The sequence below is a fragment of the Vipera berus genome (assembly GCF_964194415.1).
Source record: "Vipera berus genome assembly, chromosome: 15".
Lineage (NCBI taxonomy): Eukaryota > Metazoa > Chordata > Lepidosauria > Squamata > Viperidae > Vipera > Vipera berus.
In genome coordinates, this window is record NC_138218.1 from 5425543 (window position 1) to 5448716 (window position 23174).

The 23174-nt window shown below is 45.4% G+C and overlaps 3 protein-coding genes across 3 annotated transcripts in view; 1 reads left to right on the top strand and 2 right to left on the bottom strand.

Moving 5' to 3' along the window:
- The window catches only part of PTGES2 (prostaglandin E synthase 2), a 9608-nt gene extending 186 nt beyond the window's left edge, over nt 1–9422 (bottom strand). The window contains exons 1-7 of the mRNA XM_081339632.1: nt 9153–9422; nt 7723–7920; nt 6109–6164; nt 4595–4744; nt 3325–3525; nt 1804–1921; nt 1–1309 (exon numbers count right to left, since the gene is read on the bottom strand). The exon at nt 1–1309 is cut by the window's left edge and continues 186 nt beyond it. Of these exons, the coding sequence (XP_081195758.1) occupies nt 1169–1309; nt 1804–1921; nt 3325–3525; nt 4595–4744; nt 6109–6164; nt 7723–7920; nt 9153–9395 (1107 nt within the window). The 5' untranslated portion in view covers nt 9396–9422 and the 3' untranslated portion in view covers nt 1–1168. The remainder of the gene's footprint in view (nt 1310–1803; nt 1922–3324; nt 3526–4594; nt 4745–6108; nt 6165–7722; nt 7921–9152) is intronic.
- Nucleotides 9423–12155: 2733 nt separating this feature from the next.
- BBLN (bublin coiled coil protein) lies at nt 12156–14410 on the top strand. The gene is made up of 2 exons (XM_081339644.1): nt 12156–12254; nt 14036–14410. The coding sequence occupies exons 1-2, from the start codon at nt 12164–12166 to the stop codon at nt 14233–14235; spliced, it is 291 nt and encodes a 96-aa protein (XP_081195770.1). The 5' UTR covers nt 12156–12163; the 3' UTR covers nt 14236–14410.
- Nucleotides 14411–15532: 1122 nt separating this feature from the next.
- The window catches only part of CIZ1 (CDKN1A interacting zinc finger protein 1), a gene marked incomplete at its 5' end in the record, with an annotated part of 11077 nt that continues 3435 nt past the window's right edge, over nt 15533–23174 (bottom strand). Inside the window, 7 exons of the mRNA XM_081339480.1 lie at nt 15533–16584; nt 17773–17894; nt 18234–18303; nt 19038–19202; nt 19366–19479; nt 21256–21343; nt 21692–21822. Coding sequence (XP_081195606.1) covers nt 16099–16584; nt 17773–17894; nt 18234–18303; nt 19038–19202; nt 19366–19479; nt 21256–21343; nt 21692–21822 — 1176 coding nt within the window. The 3' untranslated portion in view covers nt 15533–16098. The remainder of the gene's footprint in view (nt 16585–17772; nt 17895–18233; nt 18304–19037; nt 19203–19365; nt 19480–21255; nt 21344–21691; nt 21823–23174) is intronic.

Sequence of the window (23174 nt, forward strand, 5' to 3'; positions counted from 1 at the left end):
TGCACAAAGCAACCACTTGTTTTTACCTCAACTGACTTCTCAAATGTTATGTTTGAGGCAGGGATGGTAAGCCAAGAATCATTTCTTTAAAACCACCAAAAGAAACACCTTGCGGACTGTTAAAGGTGAATGCAAATCTGTCTGACCAAAATAGCATTTAATTTCATGAGAATCATTTTAGTTGGCAATCCTTAAATATCTCTACACCCCTCTTCTAAAACTCTGAAACCTAGAGCGGTATCAATATGGCTGGTTATTTCCTTCGTGAACAAGCTCCCTGTCATATCGCAGCCACAGTACATAAATTTATAGGCTAAAATAGTGCACAGGAATCACTTGAGCTATTCTGGCGTTGGTTCCAAGGACCCACTTTTTAAGCTTAGCTCAATCTGAGTTTTGTCGTAAAATTCTAACGGCAGGATCTTATATCCTTTTCCCTAACCGTCTGCTCCCAATTTCCTATCTGAATTTGAACAGAGATGTTTCCCCAAATAACACTATTGCACTCTTCAAAACTGTACAGTAGTATCATGGTAATGCATCCTATGTGCCTACAATTGCCACCTCTAAGCAACTCAGAAGCTTCTGAAACAAAAAAAAAGGAATTGCAATTTGAAGAGAAAACCTGCCCCCAATGCAAGCCAATCCTGATTTAACAGGCATCCCAGAATATATAACCGTTAAAACCAGATACGAGAAACAAGCATTTCCGTCCCTAAGCCGGTACCGAAATCCTAAAATTAAACCCCGGGCGAAAGTAAATTCAGCTGGCTCGCAACGAGGCAGCGTCAGGACAATTCAGAATGTTTTCTGCCTGGAGCCGAAGAAGCTTCATAAGTAGCGTCCAAGCATTTGTTTCCGTCCATCCAGGCTGAATTTCGTGTTTTGGAAAGTGACCAAGAAGATGCCAACAAGCTGCTTTTTAACTCCAAACCCAGCCTCCAAACAACACAGCCTCCTCTTGGCTCTTTGCAGCCTTCACCCGCTTCCCTAAAATCAAAATAAAGCCATTATCTCCATTCTGGCTGCTTGAGATTCTCTTGTGGCTGTGATTTAGTTCTATTCTGGTGCCCCTTTGGCGCCCATCCGGTCCGTCGCACAGAACTACACGGCTTTAAATCGAATCGGCTTTTCCTAGGCGAGGCGAAAAAATCTCGGTCTCCAAGACTCAGCACTGGGCACAGCTGGCCATCTTCCCATGCCCAATGGCATCCTCCATGCGGTGGTACCAAGGCTGAACCTTGGTGTGCACCATCACGTCGTCAAAAGCCTCCAAGCCTTCCATCACCCGTAAGACCCCATAGACCGCCTGGGTGGAGAGAAGAAAAGAAAAAAAAAGCAAAAGTCAGCAGCGAAGGCATGGAGCCCTTCTTTTTAATAGAAAAAGAAGGACTAGGGGGGACATGATAGAGGGGTTCCAGTATTTGAGGGGCTGCCATAAAGAAGAGGGGGATCCACTTATTCTCCAAAGAAGGCAGGATAAGAAGCAACGGATGGAAACTAATCAAGGAGAGAAGCAGCCTGGAACTAAGGAGAAACTCCCAAACAGTGAGAACAATTAACCAGCGGAACAGCTTGCCACCAGAAGTGGTGGGTGCTCTATCACTGGAGGTTTTTAAGAAGAGACTGGACAGCCACCGGTCTGAAATGGTACATATGGTCTCCTGCTTGACCAGGAGGTTGGACTAGAAGACCTCCAGGGTTCCTTCCCACTCTTATTGTGATTAATTGATATTGATTGATTGATTGAAATGGTCTCTAGGGTCTCCTGCTTGGACTAGAAGACACGGCCTCATCACTTACCAAATCTGCAAGGTTCGGCTGTTCTCCTCCCATGAACTTCCTGTTTTTGCCAACAGCCTTCAGCCAATTTTCAACCGCTTCGTACAAGTCTTGCCGGACATCGTCCCGCATATGGTGCCTGGATCGAACGCAAATACAGTTAATTGGTTCTGGGATGTGCGAGGAGTAGCCAAAACAATGAGAACCACACTTTTTTTCCCCATAAGGAATAAGGTAGTGTGTCACAAGGCAGCCAACAGCGACACATTCTAGCTTGCACGTCGAATACCAAACAAACGTTGAGTACCGGGACAAAATTTTCATATCAAAATGCTTTTTAAGTACCAAATCCGAAGAGTATCAAAGCAATTGAGCACCAAGGTACTGCTGTATCTGTGTGAAGAATCCTATCTATCTATCTATCTATCTATCTATCTATCTATCTATCTATCTATCTATCTATCTATCTATCTCACCAGCTTTTAAGACTTGTGGACTTCAACTGTTGTAAAGTTGTACAAACGGACTTAGAATCAAAATCACGCCAAGTATTAGTACCGCTTTATAAAACCCTACTAAGGCCACACCTGGAATACTGCAGGCAATTTTTTTTTAAAATTCCATTTATATCCCGCCCTTCTCCGAAGACTCAGGGGGGCTTACAAGCTTAGCAGTAGCCTTCATTCTATGTATATGCCTGCTTGTTAGGGCTTTCACACACCCCCCAAGCGGCATTATTACAAAGTCAGCTTAATTGCCCCCAACAATCTGGGTCCTCATTTTACCTACCTCGGAAGGACGGAAGGCTGAGTCAACCTTGAGCCTGGTGGGACTCGAACCTGCACTAATTGCAGGCAGCTGGAGTTACTTAAGGAGGCATTAGCCCACTGCTCCACCAAGGCTCTTTTTGATCACCATATCACAAAAAAGATGTTTGGAAAAAGTTGAGAGAAAAGCAACTAAGAGGATTAAAAGCCTGGAGACAAAATCATATTAAGAAGGGTTGCAGGATTTGGGAATGGCCAGTCTAGAGAAAAGAAGAAATAGAGGAGACATGATAGCAGTATTCCAGTATTTGAGGGGCTGCCGCAAAGAGGAGGGGGGGGTCAACTTATTTTCCAAAGCACCAGAGAGCAGGACAAGAAGCAACGGATGGAAACTTAAGCAAGGAGAGAAGCAACCTGGAATTAAGGAGAAACTTCCTAACAGTGTGGACAATCAACCAGTGGAACAGCTTGCCACCAGAAATCATGGGCGCTCCATCACTGGAGGTTTTTAAGAAGAGACTGGACAGTCACTTGTTTGAGTTGGTGTAGGTTCTCCTGCTTGAGCAAGGGGCTGGACTAGAAGACCTCCAAGGTCCCTTCCAGCTCTATTCTAGTCTAACTCCCAGAATTCACCAGCTATGAATTCTGGGAGTTGAAGTCCACAGGTCTTAAAAGTGGTCAAGTCGGACACTACCGATCTGCTGTGTACAGAAGAGTGTACCCCCACCCTCCAAGTCTGACCTGGGCATGCAGAAGCATCAGGAAAAGCACCCACCTTTTCTTCAACCTCTTGCTTACGAAAAACATGGCGGCCGCCCCCACGTATTTGGCAAAAAACCCTTCCACTAGGCCAAACTTCCCCTCCCGTACGATGTAGTCGAAGGAGGCCAAGGCTTCTCCTGGCGTGCGGTAAACATTGGGAGAGATCAAGTGGACCAGACGATCGTCCACCCACTTCCGCCATTTCATTTCCTCCCTGGGGGAAAAAAACAACAGGAAGAGAGATAGTCCCCCTGGGTGGGTGGCAAGCAGGAAGGAGGAGAGAGAGAGACACCCCCCCAGCCCTTTCCAAGAGATGGTTGTTAAGGGAATGCAGGGAGAAAGATGCATCAGGACAAGAAACAACGGTTGGAAACTGATCAAGGAGAGAAGCAACCTGGAAATAAGGAGAAATCTTCTGACAGTGAAAACAATTACCCAGTGGAACAACCTGCCTCCAGAAGTCGTGAATGCTCCATCAGTGGAAATTTTTAAGAGACTAGACATTTATCTGAAATGGTATAGCTTCTGCTTGAGTGGGGGGCTGGACTAGAAGACCTCCAAGGTCCCTTCCATCTTCTCTTCTTTCCTTAATTCTATTCTATTCTATTCTTTAATTCTATTCTATTCCATTCCATTCTATTCTATTTCCTTAATTCTATTCTATTCTATTCTATTCTATTCCTTAATTCTATTCTATTCTATTCTCCATTCCATATTCCATTCTATTTCTATTCCTATTCCATTCCATTCCTATTCTACTCTCCATTCCATACTCCATTCCACTCTATTCCATTTTTCTATTCTATTCTAATTCTAAAATTCTATTCCTATTCTATTTCTATTCCATTCCACTTTACTCTATTTTTTATCCTATCCCATTCCATATATTCTATTCTATTCTATTCTATTCTACTCTACTCTACTCTACTCTACGCTACTCTAATTAGTATTCTACTCTACTCTATTCTATTTTCTGTTCTATTCTTATTTTCTACTCTATTCTACTCTACTCTATATCCATTCCATTCCACTCCACTCCACTCCACTCTACTCTCCATTCTATATTTCATTCTATTTCTATTTCTATTCCATTCCTATTCTACTCTCCATTCCATATTCCATTCCACTCCATTCTTATTTTTATTCTATTCTATTCCCAGGGTGGTTTAGGGTTAGCACTGGTTCTTCCAGATTTTGCTCCTTCCTCTCCCCACCACTTCAGGTTTCGCAGCAAGTTCTCCCCAGACCTCGCCTCCCCCTCAAGTCCTCCAAGCAAGACCCACTTCCTGGCTTCCTCGACTGGATAAACGCAGAGGGCCTCCTTGTTGTTCAGCATCAACCAGTATTTGTTCCCAAACTCGGCCACCTCCTTCCCTTCGCTGTTGACGGCTTTAATGGAAGGGTAGTACGATGCAATTTCTTCCAAGCTCTTCCTAGAAAAAAAGAGAATTACGTCGCCGTCAACGCAGGCTCAGGTTGTTGTTGTTTTTCCCCCCTTCCTAATCACAGTTAGGACCTCCAGTGCTCAGATACGAGATGGACGGCAAATGAACTTCATAATTACTGGCAGTCCACAATGGAGCCCCAAATTTGCCTTTTCTAAACGAGACGTTTGTGAATTGAGTTTTGCCCCATTCGATGACTTTTCTTGCCGCCGTTGTTAAGCAAAATCGTCACTTTTGTCGAGTCAGCAACGCGGTTGTGAAACGAGCCGGGCTTCCCTGTTGTGAACTTTGCAAAAAGGGATCATGTGATCCCAGGACGCTGCAACCGTCCTAGGTACACGTCAAGTTTCCAAGGGTCTGAATTTTGATCGCTATGACCGCGGGGATGCTGGATTGGTCATTAATTGTGAAAAAGGGTCGTAAGTTACTTTTTTCATGGCCTTTGTAACCTTTGAACGGTCACTAAGTGACCTCTTGTAAGTCGAGGACCTAACAGTAAGTAAAATAAACCAACAGAAACCAGCCAAGATGGCAAAGAGACTCAGGTTTGTTCGTTTGTTTCTTTTGTCGATTTGTTTTATTAAACTTCTACGTGCCCATCTCCCCTACAAGATAACTCTGGGCAGTTGACAAATGATAGAAACCAGCCAAAAATAGTCAAGAGATTAAAACGAACCGACATTAAAATACGATTAAAAACTGCGCTGAAACCCACCAAGAAATAGCCAACCAATTCACAATCTTTCTGTTGAAGCACGTTTGTTCTGCAAACATCACACAGGAAGTCCCTCCCACCCATATCCGCAACCAGCTGGGAAGAGTAACCAGTTGCCTATTTCACCTTTCCCCCACCCCCACCCCACTTCCCACAAACTTCTCTTTTTTTCTGGAAAAGCAACTGCGAGGCCAGGATACAGGTCCGAGGTAGAGCAGTGGGCTAATGCCTCCTTAAAGTAACACCAGCTGCCTGCAATTAGTGCAGGTTCGAGTCCCACCAGGCTCAAGGTTGACTCAGCCTTCCATCCTTCCGAGGTAGGTAAAATGAGGACCCAGATTGTTGGGGGCAATAAGCTGACTTTGTAATAATGCCGCTTGGGGTGTGTGTGAAAGCCCTAATAAGCAGGCATATACATAGAATGAAGGCTACTGCTAAGCTTGTAAGCCGCCCTGAGTCTTCGGAGAAGGGCGGGATATAAATGGAATTTTTAAAAAAAACACCTCTCAACCTGAAAAATATAAACCTAACCACGTTTGGTGGAAGGAGAATAAGAGGGGAAGGATGGAAGAATTTTCCCCCCCCACTCTCCCTAAAAAAAAAGAAAAAAAGAAAAGGCAGAAAAACTGTCTTTTACCTGGATATAAGGTGGCTTTTAATGGCGCTGATGATCACGGAAGAGTCGTTCAGTTGCTGGAAAAAAGAGAGTAACGGTAAGCATCGATAAACCAGAATATAAAACCTCTTTCCCAGTGCTTATCTCAGCTTTAATGCTTTAATGCCATCGTGGCTTTATTTATTTAAAGGTAGCTTGATGAAATGTGGGGGGGGGAAACTTAAAAAGAGCTGAATTTCTTTGGCGATTCTCAGTCATCCGGAGGCAACTCAACTCTCTTTTTTTTTTCTTTGAAGACCTTTTGCTTCTCGTCCAAGAAGCTTCTTCAGTTCTGACTGGATGGTGAAGAATGGAAGGATTTATATTCCTATATGTTTATATTGTCAGGGACGCGGTGGCTCAGTGGGTTAGGACGCCGAGCTTGTCGATCAGAAGGTCGGCAGTTTGGCGGGTCGAATCCCGAGCGCCGCATAACAGAGTGAGCGCCTGTTACACGTCCCAGCTTCTGCCAACCTAGCAGTTCGAAAGCACGTAAAACATGCAAGTAGAAAAATAGGGACCACTCCGGTGGGAAGGTAACAGCGTTCCGTGCGCCTTTGGCGTCTAGTCATGCCGGCCACATGACCACGGAGACGTCCTCGGACAAGCGCTGGCTCTTCGGCTTTGAAACGGAGATGAGCACCGGCCCCTAGAGTCGGAAACGACTAGCACGCATGTGCGGGGGAACCTTTACCTTTACCTTTACCTTTACCTTATGTTTATATTCCTGTTTGCAAGGCATCTAAATCCTTTCATTTCCCCACCGTCCAGTCAGAGCTGAAGAAGCTTCTTGGAGGAGAAGCAAAAGGTTTTCAGAGAAAAACAAGACAGTCCGGTTGCCTCTTGGAGAAAAGGCACCTCTGGGATAAAAAAAAAGCTGCAAATATGAAATCACCCACATAATCCGGACTTGGGAGAAATTTCCTTAACAGAACAATTAATCGATATAAGTAGTCCTTGAATTACAACAGCCAGTTTAGTGACCGTTCAAAGTTGCAACGGCACTGAAGAAAAGTGACTTACGACTGTTTTTCACACTTACGACCGTTGCAGCAGCCTCCCCCCCCCGTGTTCACGTGATCAAAATTCGGACACTTGGCAAGTGGTTCGTGTTTATGACGGTCGCAAAATGGGGCAAAACTCAAATGTTTCACTTAACGACAAAAATGTTGTGGTGGTAAATTGAGGACTACCTGGAGAATGCCTTTCCTCCAGAATTTGTGGGTGCTCCATCATCGGAGGCTTTTAAGAAGAGACGGGACAATTATTCAACCGAGATGATGTAAGGTCTCCTGCCTTGAGCAGGGGGTTGGACTAGAAGACCTCACAACAACCTTCCAACTCTGTTCTTCTGTTAAAATAATCTGGTTAACGACCAGGCAGCCCTTTGTGCCAAAAAAAAAACCCACCCCACAATGCATTTGCCTCTATCACATGGGATAAAAACTGAAATCGGTAATCGATCGTATTTATTCGGTCGAGGAGAGCCAAATTTAATTCACGAACAAGGGGGAAGTAAATAAACACAGTATTTACAATAAACACAGTATTTACAAAGCAGTCCCTAAACGTGGAACGACCAGCTGAGAAACTCACCAGAGTGGTACCTGTATCGATGAGCAGAATGGGCACTTTTCTGTAGGAGGAAAATTTGATTTCTTTCCGCATGACCGGGTTCACCTCCACAATGTCATAGGGCAGCTGGTGATAATCCAGGAAAGCTCGGACTTTACTGCAGAACGGACAGGTTTTATACTGGTACAGCGTCAGATGGAGACGGCTGTCCGGCAGGATCTAGAAGGGAATTCAACACACACACATACACAGACACACACACACACAGAGACAGAGAGAGAGAGAGAGAGAGAGAGAGAGAGAGAGAGAGAGAGAGAGAGAGAGAGAGAGAGAGAGAGAGAGAGAAAGTGAGAGCTTTGGGCTATTTGCTGGCAATCCTCCCCAAAATGAAAAAACAAAACAAAAAAACAACCCACGTAGTTTCTTCCCTATTCAAACCTACAAAACCTGCCCAAAACTCTTTGAGGAATTCTCTGCTTTTGCAAAAGGCAAGAAAATAACAACAACAACAACAACTTGGTCACTTTGAATGTACACCAATCGGCATGCATCAAAATGTGAGCGCAAATCTGCTGGTTCTGATCAGGTTGGCATCCAAACTAGACTGTGTTATTTCTCTGTTCATAGATGTGTGTATATGCATTATTATCATCATTATCATTTTATTATTATTTTGGTCACGTTTATGCAATGTATACTGGAGGCGGTCGCCCCTCTGAGAACCCTACGCAGCAAAACCTCATTTAAACGTATTAATGTACAGTTAAAGTGACAATAAAATGACTCTTCTATTCCATTCCATCAGGGTTTCTCACCCCCTACCAGCTTTTAGCCCTGTGGGCCAACTCCCAAAATTCCTCCGCCAGCATGCAAGGGAATTCTGGGACTTGAAGTCCATGCAGCTTAAAAAGGGGCCATGTTGGCAAGGCACACAGCTATTTTATAAAAACAAAAAACAAATATTTTAATTTTATTTTTTTTAAAGGAATGTTTGGGATATTTTGAGGAGCAAAGCGCCCGGGGCAGGGCAGGGCAGGGCGGGGCGGGCGTTGGAAGAGACACGAGGTTGCAAGGCTGCGCTCTCCCCCCCCTTTCCTCAAGTATTTATTTAATTAAATTTATTGATTTAATTAAATTTGTATCCTGCCCTATTCCCGAAGGACTCAGGGCGGTTTACAGGGCAGAATAAAATATAATATCAAAATAGTGTAAATTAAAATATTTTAAATTACATAAGCCCAACAATTAAAACAATATTAAAAGCTAAAACCCCTTCAGTCCAGTTCAGTTCAGTACCCAGCAGGCTCCCCACCCGGCTGCGCCCCATGGGAGTTGCAATCCCCCCCTTTAACGGTTGTTGCAACTGCAGAATTGCAACGATCCCACCCACCCACCCCCGGTGCGGAGCAGAGGTTTGCACATCTGGCTGCCCCTCCTCTTCCTCGCTTTACCAGGTCCCGCGGCTGCTCGGCCAGCTGTTCCAAGGCTCCGAAGCGGCGGCGCAGCGTCCGGCCGGTGCCCAGCGCGGCTCCCAAGGCGAAGGCGGCCCCGAGCAAGACCCTCGGAGGAGGCCAGCTCTTGTCTCGCCCGGGGTTCCCGGAGGAGGAAGAGGAGGAGAAGCCGGGCCGGGGCAGCCGCCAGGCGCTCCGTCCCAGGCCGGGCCAGCCGCTGCATGCAAGCCGCGCCAACGCCATCTTCGCCTCTTGCCCCAAGAGGGAGGCGGGCGGGCTCCTGGGGGAAGTTTTTGCAAGCCATGCCATCACTTCCCCTGCAAACAAAGCGCCCGGCCTGGGAAATGGCAGCCTGACACGCGTTGGCGTTCTCACGTTAAGGGCTCTCGCGTCGCGTCGGAGGACGGTTTCTCCAGTCTTTGGTTTTTTTGTTTTTTTTGGGGGGGGGCCATAGCCGCCCCTTCCCCCCCCCCCGGCCCTCCTTTCGCTAGATTAGGGGTCTTCCAACTTGGCCCTTTGATGACTTGTGGACTTCAACTCCCAGAATTCCTCAGCCAGCCTCCATTTTGTTTGTTACATTTAAGACAGGGGTCTTCAAACTCGGCCCTTTTAATGACTTGTGGACTTCAACTCCCAGAATTCCTCAGCCAGGCACGCTGGCTGAGGAATTCTGGGAGTTGAAGTCCACTCCTCTTAAAGCCTCAGGGGGGGTCTTCAAACCTGGCCCTTTGATGACTTGTGGACTTCAACTCCCAGAATTCCTCAGCCAGCCTCCATTTTGTTTGTTACATTTAAGACAGGGGTCTTCAAACTCGGCCCTTTTAATGACTTGTGGACTTCAACTCCCAGAATTCCTCAGCCAGGCACGCTGGCTGAGGAATTCTGGGAGTTGAAGTCCACTCCTCTTAAAGCCTCAGGGGGGATCTTCAAACCTGGCCCTTTGATGACTTGTGGACTTCAACTCCCAGAATTCCTCAGCCAGGCATACTGGCTGAGGAATTCTGGGAGTTGAAGTCCACAAGTCATCAAAGGGCCAAGTTTGAAGACCCCCTGCGGCTAGATCGACGCTTTTTTTTGCACGGGTGTGCTAAGCCTTGCGAACGTGGGAACGCGGCCGCTCGGAGATCGCGGTTGGCATGGGGCGGGTGGGGGGGGCGAGGTTTGCCCAGCCAGCGGGTTTTGCAAAGAGGCTCGAAGGAGAAGACACACACACACACACACACCCTTGATTTTTGTCCCCTTTCTCTAAGGGAAAAAAAAGATTTTTCCTTTTTTATTATTTTTATTTTTTGGGGTTTTATTCTACCAGCTGCAACCCTGGATGTCAATCGCCTCGCCCGCCCGCGTCCTTTCAGACCGGCGGCTCTGCCTAGAACCATAAACTTTAAGCAAACGAAGGGGCGGGGCTTCTTAAAGGCGCAGGCTTTGACCTTCGGAGGAGGCGAATTGCTAGTCAATTTCACCGCCCCTCTAAAAAGGGTCATTGATGAACCTTCATTAATTGAAAAATTTAAAAAAGGGGGGGGGAGTGAATAAATATTTTATTGATAAACCTTCATTAATTTAAAAGTTTTTAAAAAAGGGGGGGAGTGAATAAATATTTTATTGATGAACCTTCCTTAATTTAAAAAAGGGGGGGAGTGAATATTTTATTGATGAACCTTCCTTAATTTAAAAATTTAAAAAGGGGGGGGAGTGAATAAATATTTTATTGATGAACCTTCCTTAATTTAAAAATTTAAAAAGGGGGGGGAGTGAATAAATATTTTATTGATGAACCTTCCTTAATTTAAAAATTTAAAAAGGGGGGGGAGTGAATAAATATTTTACTGATGAACCTTCCTTAATTTAAAAATTTAAAAAGGGGGGAGTGAATAAATATTTTATTGATGAACCTTCCTTAATTTAAAATTTTTTAAAAAGGGGGGGAGTGAATAAATATTTTATTGATGAACCTTCCTTAATTTAAAAATTTAAAAAGGGGGGGGAGTGAATAAATATTTTATTGATGAACCTTCCTTAATTTAAATTTTTTTTAAAAAGGGGGGGAGTGAATAAATATTTTATTGATGAACCTTCCTTAATTTAAAAATTTTTAAAAAGGGGGGGAGTGAATAAATATTTTATTGATGAACCTTCCTTAATTTAAATTTTTTTAAAAAAGGGGGGGAGTGAATAAATATTTTATTGATGAACCTTCCTTAATTTAAAAATTTAAAAAAGGGGGGGAGTGAATAAATATTTTATTGATGAACCTTCCTTAATTTAAAATTTTTTTAAAAAGGGGGGGAGTGAATAAATATTTTATTGATGAACCTTCCTTAATTTAAAAATTTAAAAAAGGGGGGGAGTGAATAAATATTTTATTGATGAACCTTCCTTAATTTAAAAATTTAAAAAAGGGGGGGAGTGAATAAATATTTTATTGATGAACCTTCCTTAATTTAAAATTTTTTTAAAAAGGGGGGGAGTGAATAAATATTTTATTGATGAACCTTCCTTAATTTAAAAATTTAAAAAAGGGGGGGGAGTGAATAAATATTTTATTGATGAACCTTCCTTAATTTAAAAATTTAAAAAAGTGGGGGGGGAGCGAATAAATATTTTATTTCCTGGCTGCTTCCTCCCTAAGTTAACCCCCACCCTTGCCTCCCCCAATCAATTCTGGATTTTGATTTCTTCTGCACCACCAATGACTGTTGATGCAATGAAGGCGTTCCTGTCTTTAACGCGAAGTTAATGTCTTTAACAGTGGATTAATATGAAATAAATAATAATAAGAGTTGAATAACAACATCTCTAGCATCTTTGGTAAAGACCGGAGGGGGCGGGGCTTAGCCGGGCAGGCTCCCGGCAGGGGGCGTGGCTAGCCCGCCGTAGCCTCTCTCTCCGCGTTCCATCCGGGGAGCGGGGGGCGTGGCCTGACCCTTTGCAACATTGTCTCCGCGTTCCATCCGGGGGAAAGTGGGAGGGAGGGGGCGTGGCTTAAACTGGCTTCTACTCCAGCCGGGATGTCGGGTCCGAACGGGGAACCGCAGCTCAATCTGGGGCGGGGCGGCGAGGTAGAAGAGGAGGAGGAAGAGGAAGGCTTCAGGGAGGCAGGTAACCTTGAGATCCCTTTGCAAGGGCAGATTCCCCCCCTCCCTCCCTCCAGCGGATCCCTCTCTTTGTGGTGGTGGTGGGGGGAGATCTTCCTTTGCTTTCTTCCCCCAGGGTCGCTGAGGATCAAGCCGGGGTTAGGGTTATGGGGGGGGGGACTGCTTTGCAACGTGCCCGAAGCTTGCAAAGGATCTTGCTGGTGATCCCTGCAAGTAGACTAGATGACCTCCAAGGTCCCTTCCAACATCATCATCATCATTATTATTATTATTATTATTATTATTATTATTCAGTGCTTTTTTTTGTAAAAGAAAAAGGTGCCGGAACTCACACATGTCATACAACCCGCCTTGCCTACCCTACAAGGTTCCATCCAAAAAAGGTGCCGGAACTCCGTTCTGAGCGTTCTATGAGAAAAAAAGCCATGATGATGATGATGATGATGATGATGATGATTATTATTCAGTGCTTTTTTTGTAAAAGAAAAAGGTGCCGGAACTCACACATGTCATAAAACCCGCCTTGCCTACCCTACAAGGTTCCATCCAAAAAAGGTGCCGGAACTCCGTTCTGAGCGTTCTATGAGAAAAAAAGCCCTGATTATTATTATTATTATTATTATTATTATTATTATTATTATTATTAAGCCAGCAGATCCAAGCGACCGGCCCCAGAAAGCATCTCTGCGCACCGTGATCCTTTGTCGTTTTGTGCCAGATAGGTGTATAAATGGGATTAATACACGAATTCATAATAGGTGGGCTCTCTGCCTTTTCCAGCTGTGAGTGTGTGTGTGTGTGTGTGTGTGTTTAGCCAATCTAAACTGGGGAGGGCGGGGGGGGGGGCAGATCCTCTCAAAGACTGCAGCTAAGAGAGTCTTGAATTTTAAAATAGAAACACTGGTTGAAAGGGACCTCGGAAGTCATCTAGTCCAACCCCCCCCCCCCCGTTCAAACGGGAAGAATTCGCACCAAATGATCGTCCAGCCTCTTTTTGAGAAACTCCTCTGGAAACAAGGCTAGAATGAAATGTGCTTATTTATTTATTGCAATTACTCCGCTGGTCATTTTATATCCAATGATTTTAATGAGTTTTGGTTTTTTTTAAAAAAATGTTTTATTATGCTGTAAGCCATCCGGAGTCCTTTGTAACAAGAAGGGTGACCAATGAATTTAATAATTACATTAATTCCTTAAAAGAATTAATAATTAACTAGCACTGAGGATGTTACCTACTTTGGGTCATGAAAGGTCTGCAAGAAACCAAGCCAGCTCAGAGAGCACCAAGGGCCACACAGCCCTCCTCCTCCTCCCCACAAACCCTTCCTCCCTTCTAGCACTGATGATGTTACCTAGTTGGGTCATGAAACGTCTGCAAGGAAACTATCCAGCTCGGAGAGCACCAAAGACCCCTCATGTCAACCCTGAGCTACCACATATTTAATTTTATTTTAACCTGTATATATTGTATTGTTTTAATTTGCCCTGTAAACCGCCCTGAGTCCCTCGGGGGGGAAAAAGGCGGTATATAAATCTAAATAAATAAATAAATAAAATAAAATAATTAAATTAAATTAAATTAAAATAAAATAAAATAAAATAAAATAAAATAAATAAAAATAAAATAATAAAATAAAATAAAATAATAAAATAAAATTAAATAAAATAAAATAAATAAAATAATAAAAAAAAATATTCTCCTGGATCAACTAAAAGAAGTTGTTAATGCACAGATCTCTTTGAAAGGACTTTTTTTATTTTTTTTTTTCTTCCCTCCCCGGGCAGAATACGCAGCCATCAACCTCATGCTGGACCAGATCAACTCCTGCCTGGATCACTTGGAGGAGAAAAACGACCACCTCAACACTCAGCTGAAGGAGCTGTTGGAATCGAACCGGCAAACCCGTCTGGAGTTCCAGCAGCAGCTCAGCCAAGAAGGGGAGCCCGGGATTCTTAAGAGTCCGACATCAAACTTGGGGCTTTAAAAGGCTGCCGCTCTGGCTGATGAGTGACGTGGCTGGCGGATTCTCTTAAATCCGGCTTTAAAAAAAAAAAAAGATGAATCGGCGTCTCCTGGTTGAATTGCAGAGATCCACACACTAAATCTTACTGGTGTTTCTAAAAAAGGAACTTTTAATAAATTGTCGTTGTGAGACTTGTCATCGGGAGAGGTAGTGAGTCCTTGACATACAACATTTCATGTAGTGACCATTGACTTGTCACCCTTACGACCGTTGCAGCATCCCTCTGGTCACGTGATCAAAATTCAGAGGCTGGGCAACTGACTCGTATTGATGACAGTCGCAGTGTCCCGGGGTTACCTGATCAAAATTCAGACGCTTGTTGACTGACTTGTATTTATGACGGTTGCAGCGTCCTGGGGTCACATGATCAAAGTTCAGACGCTTGGCAACTGACTAGTATTTATGACAGTCACAGCATCCTAGGGTCACGTGATGAAAATTCAGAGGCTGGGCAACTGACTCGTATTTATGACGGTCGCAGTGTCCCGGGGTCATGTGATGAAAATTCAGACGCTGGGTAACTGGCTCATATTTATGACAGTCACAGCGTCCTGGGGTCACGTGATGAAAATTCAGAGGCTGGGCAACTGACTCGTATTTATGACGGTCACAGCGTCCTGGGGTCACATGATGAAAATTCAGAGGCTGGGCAACTGACTCGTATTTATGACGGTCACAGCGTCCTGGGGTCACATGATGAAAATTCAGAGGCTGGGCAACTGACTCGTATTTATGACGGTCACAGCGTCCTGGGGTCACATGATGAAAATTCAGAGGCTGGGCAACTGACTCGCATTTATGACGGTCGCAGTGTCCTGGGATTGTGTGTATCCCCTTTTGCAAACTTTAGACAAAATCAACGGGGAAAGCCAGGTTCATTGAGCCTTGGTGGAGCAGTGGGCTAATGCCTCCTTAAGTCACACCAGCTGCCTGCAATTAGCGCAGGTTCGAGTCCCACCAGGCTCAAGGTTGACTCAGCCTTCCATCCTTCCGAGGTAGGTAAAATGAGGACCCAGATTGTTGGGGGCAATAAGCTGACTTTGTAATAATGCCGCTTGGGGTGTGTGTGTGTGAAAGCCCTAATAAGCAGGCATATACATAGAATGAAGGCTACTGCTAAGCTTGTAAGCCGCCCTGAGTCTTCGGAGAAGGGCGGGATATAAATGGAATTAAAATAAAATAAAATAAAATTGCTAACTTAACAACTTTGGCAAGACAGGTTGTAAAAATGGCTCAAAAAGTCTCTTTAACACCTGTCTCTCTTAGCAACAGAAAATTCGGGCTCCTGTAATTGCCAGCCACAAAACCTCTCTTATTTGGACAACTGGATAGAATTCTAGCATTACTGTGAGTGAATGTCCAGCTTAGCATAAACCAGGATGGCTCTGATGAAAAGACCAACGTTCAGGGCCCAAACAGGCTACGTTTTGCCCCGGAACGTTTGCAATACAGGCCGAGTTTCTTTAACCGTGGTTTGAACGCTCCGGGCTGAGCCTGTTGCACAAACCCTGGAAACCGTTTTCTTGCAATTAACGTAGTTAAGATCGTGGCCCGAACTTGAGTCGCCGATTAAACCACGGAACGTTGCGCAAAAAGTGCTTTTTGTTTTTCTTTTTCGAGAGAAAAATGACGGTTAAGCCCTCCCTGCATTGAAGACCGAAAAGCTGTCGGTTTTTTTTTTCCTTTTTTAATTTTTTTTTTTAAAACAACCAACTAGGAAAAAACTAGAACGTTTCTCTCTTTCGCTAAAAGTGGAAGGCCAAGGGAGGGAGGGAAGTAACTCTCAGGAAAAAAACTACGGAGGAGAAATATTAGCCACCGGTCTCATCTCGCCCTGCGCCGGTTTGAACGCCGGAGGCCGGAGACCGTCTCCCCTTCGGCCGGCGTGGAAGCGGTCGCATCCTGGCTGGTTGGACCTTGGCTCCGTTCAGCCTCCCCTGGATCCGTTGATGCAGAATCGACAGCCATTTTTCCCTGAATTTCCAGACTTGGCTGCTCTCCCGCGGGGTGCAGTCTGGCCCCCTCGCTTGACACCCCGCCGTCTTGCCCCATGGAGCTGTCGCTCCCCGGCGAGGATGGCTCGCATTTCTCGTCAATGACGAGAACTCCGCAAATATCATCCGTTTCATAGTCACCTGAGCACGTCTGGATGACCTCCGGGGGCTCGGGAGAGGAGGGGAGTCTCTGGCGTCTGGTCACGGCTTCTTCTGGATGGTGAGTTTTAGCGGCAGAAGAAACTTGGTGGTCCGGCGGCTGCGAGGGGGGGTCTTTATGTCCGGATGCAGCCGGGAGCTGGGAAGCCCTGTACCTCTGCGGGCGGAAAAAGAAATCAGAGTTGCATTTTTTTCTTTTAAAAAAAAAACAAAAACTGGTCCAAACAGGATTGGGAACCCAATCTGGGCCACTGCAGCTTTACGCAGCACACTAGTCCTCATGGTGACAACATATCTAAGGGTTAGGAAGTCCCGTGGCTGAATAATGAAGATGCTATAGGCATCTGAGAAATGGCTTTTTTGAGGGAAAGTGAAGCATAACCCAAATTTTTATTTTTATTTTAATCCCATTTATATCCCGCCCTTCTCCGAAGACTCAGGGCGGCTTACAATCTAAGAAGCACAAATCAATGTGCTTAGCAATAGCCTTCATTCTATGTATATGCCTGCTTATTAGGGCTTTCACGCACACCCCAAGCGGCATTATTACAAAGTCAGCTTATTGCCCCCAACAATCTGGGTCCTCATTTTACCCACCTCGGAAGGATGGAAGGCTGAGTCAACCTTGAGCCTGGTGGGACTCGAACCTGCACTAATTGCAGGCAGCTGGTGTTACTTAAGGAGGCATTAGCCCACTGCTCCACCAAGGCTCCTAAATTCAGGATGTCCTTGACTCAACAACCGGCCATTTGATGTTACAACAGACACACACACACACACACACCCCACCCCAAAAAAGGAACTTCCGATCCAAATTCAAAGTTCTGACCTCAGGACCTACGCAGCCACATAACTACATTTTGTGCACGCGTTTATTTTAATTCATTAAATTTCCACGCTTATTTATTTACTTCCATTTTAAATGTTTCTCCTGTCGTCCGTTTGCAGGTGACCACAATGGACGGCGATTTATTTATTTATTTTTCCTTCTGGAAACCAGCATGGACTTCCAGAACAGATCCCCCTTAACCACGGCCACAACCCAGGCTGTAAAATCGGTCACCAATGGATCTCCTTAGGATCGTCAGCGCTGGGGGCTGAAATTGCCGGCTCGGCGACGGCGGCCACACGTCAAAGACTTTAACTCTAGCCCCCCCGTTGTGCGCAAAAGCAGGGTCCCGATTTCCAGGCCAAGAGAGGAGAAGGTCAGCTGGCCCAGAAGGGGGGGGGATGGAGAGCCGCTGGAATCCCCCCCCCCACAACTCATCCCAGGAGGAGGTGGGCGAGCGAATTAAGAGCGGGTGACGGAAGAACGCCCGAGGGAAATAAGGAAAGAAGGACTGACCTGCAAGTTCTCAAAATGCATGCGGGATTTGCAGTGGGTGAGCCGCGTGGCCGAGTCGCTGGAGTAGAATTTGTGGCACAGCCGACAGAGGAAGCCTGCCACGGGCACCAGGAAATCCAAGCCTGGCGGAAGAGGGAGGGTGGGAGGAGGGGAAAGGGCATGGATCAAGAAAGCATAAAGCCCGCCGGAGGAATTCCGCGAGAGAGGATTCCGCGAGAGAGGAATCAAGAACCTTATTACAGCTAGTCCTCAACAAGGGCACAATAACGGTTGCTGGAATCGGGTGCGTCTAGTTTAATGAAGAGGAGGACGAGGGAGGACATGACAGCGGCGTTCCAATATCTGAGGGGGGGGGCCCAAAGAAGAGGGAGTCAAGCTATTCTCCAAAGCACTTCCTGAAGACAGGAGTAGAAGCAACGGGTGGAAACTCGTCAAGGAGAGAAGGAACTCGCTTCTCTTACCGTAAACCGTGTCCGGACAATACTCCGCATTTCCTCCTGGATCTTCCACAGACGTTTCTCTCGGCCCAACCTAGGAGAAGGCGTAGGGGAAGGTGAGGATGCAAACTCCCTCCTTTGACCCCCCCAAGTTCACCAAATAAAAGAAATTTGTTTGGGTTGTTTTTTTTTGCAAAAAAGAGCGTTAAGAAGAATGTGTTCCTACAGCTCTGGGCTTAGCGGTGCCGCCTTCTTCCGGGGAATCTATGCTGCAGGGAAGGCTCACAAAGACGACTGTGGGTGTGTGGGTGTGACTGTGTGATTCCTTGCTAGAAGTCTTAAGAAATGTCGGCAAACACGCTGGGTATCGCCCGGGGTTAGCTTGGAAGGCAAACCCTGAGAAGCCATTGCAACGCATAAAGGGCAGAAACATCCCTTAAGTCGCGGGAAAGAGGGTGGTGGTGCGGGGGGGGAGGCATGATGAAGACCCTCCCCCCTTAGATTCAAGGGGGGGGGTGTCTCAGAGGGAAGGCAGGAAAGACACAACCAGGCTTGCAAAATTCTATTATTATGGCCTATCTCAGGGGTCCTCAAACTTGGCCACTTTGAAGACTTGTGGACTTCAACTCCCAGAATCCCTCAGCCAGCCACGCTGAGGGGAAAGGGAGGTTTCCAAGCTGAGCCATGCTGGCTGAGGAATTCTGGGAGTTGAAGTCCACAAGTCTTCAAAGTGGCCAAGTTTGAGGACCCCCCCTGGCCTCTCTCGACAAAGCTGATTAATAAATTTCCTCCTGGAGAGATTAAGAGACTTGCTGGAAAAGTCCCTACCTGCTGACCGACGGTCTCTGCTGGGTCCAGCTGGCCTGCCTCCCCAGCTTCCTCCTCTTCCTCTTCCTCGTCCTCGTCCTGCTCTTCAAAGCAGCCCACGGCGTCCACCGTGATCAGCTCCTCGGAGTCCTCTGGACCGTCCGGCTCTTTCTCGGCCAGACTCACCTGGCCCAGGGTCAGGAGAAAAAGCGGAGCCAGGAGGAAGGGACGGGTAGAGAGACAAGAGAGACGGGCAAGAAAGAAAGTTCAACAAGAGCCAGGAACGCCCCCCTCCCCAGCCCTCTCCCCCTCCCCTTTTTCTTCTTCTTCTTCCTCCTCCTCCTCTGACCTCTTTAGCCTTCTGCTTATGCTCCAAGGATTTCATGTGCTCCACAAACTTGCGAGGAGTTTTGAAGTAACGGCTGCAGACGGTGCAAAAGGGACGCAAGAAACGTTTGGCCAGCTGGAAGGAGAACGGGAGGGAGGGAGGGAGATGAGAGAAGGGAGGAAAGGAAAGGAAAAAGGAAAGGAAAGGAAGGATTGGGAATATAGCAGAAGAGACGGAGAAAGGGAGGAACGGAGGCAGGGAGGATTGAGAATATAAGGAAAGGAAGGAGGAAAAGAAGGGAAGGAAGCAAGGAAGGCAATAGAAAGAAATAGAAAGAAGAAGGAAGGAAGGAAGGAAGGAAGGAAGGAAGGAAGGAAGGAAGGAAGGCAGGAAGGAAGGAAGGAAGGAAGGAACGATCGATAAGGAAGGGAGGGAGGGAGGATTGGGAATATAAGGAAAGGAGGGAGGAAGAAGGGAAGGAAGCAAGGAAGGGAATAGAAAGAAATAGAAGAAGGAAGGAAGGAAGGAAGGAAGGAAGGAAGGAAGGAAGGAAAGATAAGGAAGGGAGGGAGGGAGGATTGGGAATTTAAGGAAAGGAGGGAGGAAGAAGGGAAGGAAGGAAGGAAGGAAGGAAGAAAGGAAGGAAGGAAGGAAGGAAGGAAGGAAGGAAGGAAGGATAAGGGAGGGAGGGAGGGAGGATTGGGAATATAAGGAAAGGAGGAAGGAAGAAGGGAAGGAAGCAAGGAAGGGAATAGAAAGAAATAGAAAGAAGAAGGAAGGAAGGAAGGAAGGAAGGAAGGAAAGATAAGGAAGGGAGGGAGGGAGGATTGGGAATATAAGGAAAGGAGGGAGGAAGAAGGGAAGGAAGGAAGGAAGGAAGGAAGGAAAGATGAGGGAGGGAGGGAGGAAGAAGGGAAGGAAGGAAGGAAGGAAGGATAAGGGAGGGAGGGAGGATTGGGAATATAAGGAAAGGAGGGAGGAAGAAGGGAAGGAAGGAAGGAAGGAAGGAAGGAAGGAAGGATGAGGGAGGGAGGGAGGGAGGGAGGAAGAAGGGAAGGAAGGAAGGAAGGAAGGATAAGGGAGGGAGGGAGGATTGGGAATATAAGGAAAGGAGGGAGGAAGAAGGGAAGGAAGGAAAGAAGGAAGGAAGGAAGGAAAGATAAGGAAGGGAGGGAGGGAGGATTGGGAATATAAGGAAAGGAGGGAGGAAGAAGGGAAGGAAGGAAGGAAGGAAGGAAGGAAGGAAGGAAGGAAGGAAGGAAGGAAAGATAAGGGAGGGAGGGAGGGAGGATTGGGAATATAAGGAAAGGAGGAAGGAAGAAGGGAAGGAAGCAAGGAAGGGAATAGAAAGAAGTAGAAAGAAGAAGGAAGGAAGGAAGGAGGAAGGAAGGAAGGAAGGAAGGAAGGAAGGGAGGGAGGGAGGATTGGGAATATAAGGAAAGGAGGGAGGAAGAAGGGAAGGAAGCAAGGAAGGGAATAGAAAGAAATAGAAGAAGGAAGGAAGGAAGGAAGGAAGGAAGGAAGGAAGGAAGGAAGGAAGGAAAGATAAGGAAGGGAGGGAGGGAGGATTGGGAATTTAAGGAAAGGAGGGAGGAAGAAGGGAAGGAAGGAAGGAAGGAAGGAAGGAAGGAAAGATGAGGGAGGGAGGGAGGAAGAAGGGAAGGAAGGAAGGAAGGAAGGAAGGAAGGAAGGAAGGAAGGAAGGAAGGAAGGAAGGAAAGATGAGGGAGGGAGGGAGGAAGAAGGGAAGGAAGGAAGGAAGGAAGGAAAGATGAGGGAGGGAGGATTGGGAATATAAGGAAAGGAGGGAGGAAGAAGGAAAGGAAGGAAGGAAGGAAAGAAGGAAGATTTAGGCCAGCTGAACAATTTCCTGCCGTTTTCCAAGACCCGGCTGAGCCCACCTGCCATTCACCTTGTGCTCCTGAGTCCTCCGATGCTTGATGAGGTCACCTTTGAAATTCACCTGGCAGGTATTACACCAGCGCTGCTGCTGGCTCTCCCTGCAAGCAGAAAACCCAGAAGGATTTCTCCACCTCCTCTCAGCACCCCACTCCCAAAGAACCCCCCCCCACCCGACCTCCCAGGTCCCTGGGATCATCAGCTGCTCCGTGGGCCCGAAGAGAGAGGAAATAACTCCCCCCCCCCCAGAAGGAAAACCTGTTCGACTTCCGCTCTTTTGCAACCGGGAGGATTTTGCGCTTCTGGTTGTTGCTGCAGAGCAGGGGAGAGCGCCTTAACTGCTGTGTAAGCCTGTGTATTGGGGGGTGTGTGTGTGTGTGTGTGTGTGTTGTGGGGTGTGTGTGTGTGTTGAGGTCCCCAACTTGCGAGGCTTCAGACCGCATGCCTACCCGTCCCTCTCGGCTGGCACCGTCGCCTCCTTTCCCATCGGCAGCAGAGAGACGAGGCACACGTTGCTCCTCTGCTGGATTTCCTGAAGCTGCTGCTGGTGCTGCACCCCCGACAGGTGAGTCTGGAAATTCTGGAGCCACACAAATAATATTAATGGTATTATAACTTTTATTCATAAAACATGAAGCTCAGTCAACTGAACACTCAAACTGACTGGCGCTGATGGTTGACACGAGTTGCTGCCAGCATCCTAGGTGGTGGTGGTATTATTATTATTATTATTATTATTATTATTATTATTATTATTATTATTATTATTATTATTATTATTATATAAAACTTATTCATAAAACATGAAACTCAGTCAACTGAACACTCAAACTGACTGGCGCTGATGGTTGACACGAGTTGCTGCCAGCATCCTAGGTGTTGTTGTTGTTGTTGTTATTATTATTATTATTATTATTATTATTATTATTATTATTATTATTATTATTATATAAAACTTATTCATAAAACATGAAACTCAGTCAACTGAACACTCAAACTGACTGGCATTAATGGTTGAGACGGGTTGCTGGCAGCATCCTAGGTGGTGGTATTATTATTATTATTATTATTATTATTATTATTATTATTATTATATAAAACTTATTCATAAAACATGAAACTCAGTCAACTGAACACTCAAACTGACTGGCATTAATGGTTGACACGGGTTGCTGGCAGCATCCTAGGTGGTGGTATTATTATTATTATTATTATTATTATTATTATTATTATTATTATTATATAAAACTTATTCATAAAACATGAAACTCAGTCAACTGAACACTCAAACTGACTGGCACTAATGGTTGACACGGGTTGCTGGCAGCATCCTAGGTGGTGGTATTATTATTATTATTATTATTATTATTATTATTATTATTATTATTGTTATATAAAACTTATTCATAAAACATGAAGCTCAGTCAACTGAACACTCAAACTGACTGGCACTAATGGTTGACACGGGTTGCTGCCAGCATCCTAGGTGGTGGTATTATTATTATTATTATTATTATTATTATTATTATTATTATTATTATTATTATTATTATTATTATTATATAAAACGTTTATTCATAAAACATGAAACTCAGTCAACTGAACACTCAAATTGACTGGCGCTGATGGTTGACACGGGTTGCTGCCAGCATCCTAGGTGTTGTTATTATTATTATTATTATTATTATTATTATTATTATTATTATTATTATTATTATTATTATATAAAACTTTTATTCATAAAACATGAAACTCAGTCAAATGAACACTCAAACTGACTGGCGCTGATGGTTGACACGGGTTGCTGGCAGCATCCTAGGTGGTGGTATTATTATTATTATTATTATTATTATTATTATTATTATTATTATTATTATATAAAACTTTTATTCATAAAACATGAAACTCAGTCAACTGAACACTCAAATTGAC

What these genes read in the sequence shown, in the direction of transcription:
- BBLN (XM_081339644.1), top strand. Translation starts at nt 12,164, where the DNA reads ATGTCGGGTCCGAACGGGGAACCGCAGCTCAATCTGGGGCGGGGCGGC. An exon ending in GGAAGGCTTCAGGGAGGCAG is followed by an intron (nt 12,255 to 14,035) that starts GTAACCTTGAGA and finishes CTCCCCGGGCAG; the next exon opens with AATACGCAGCCATCAACCTC.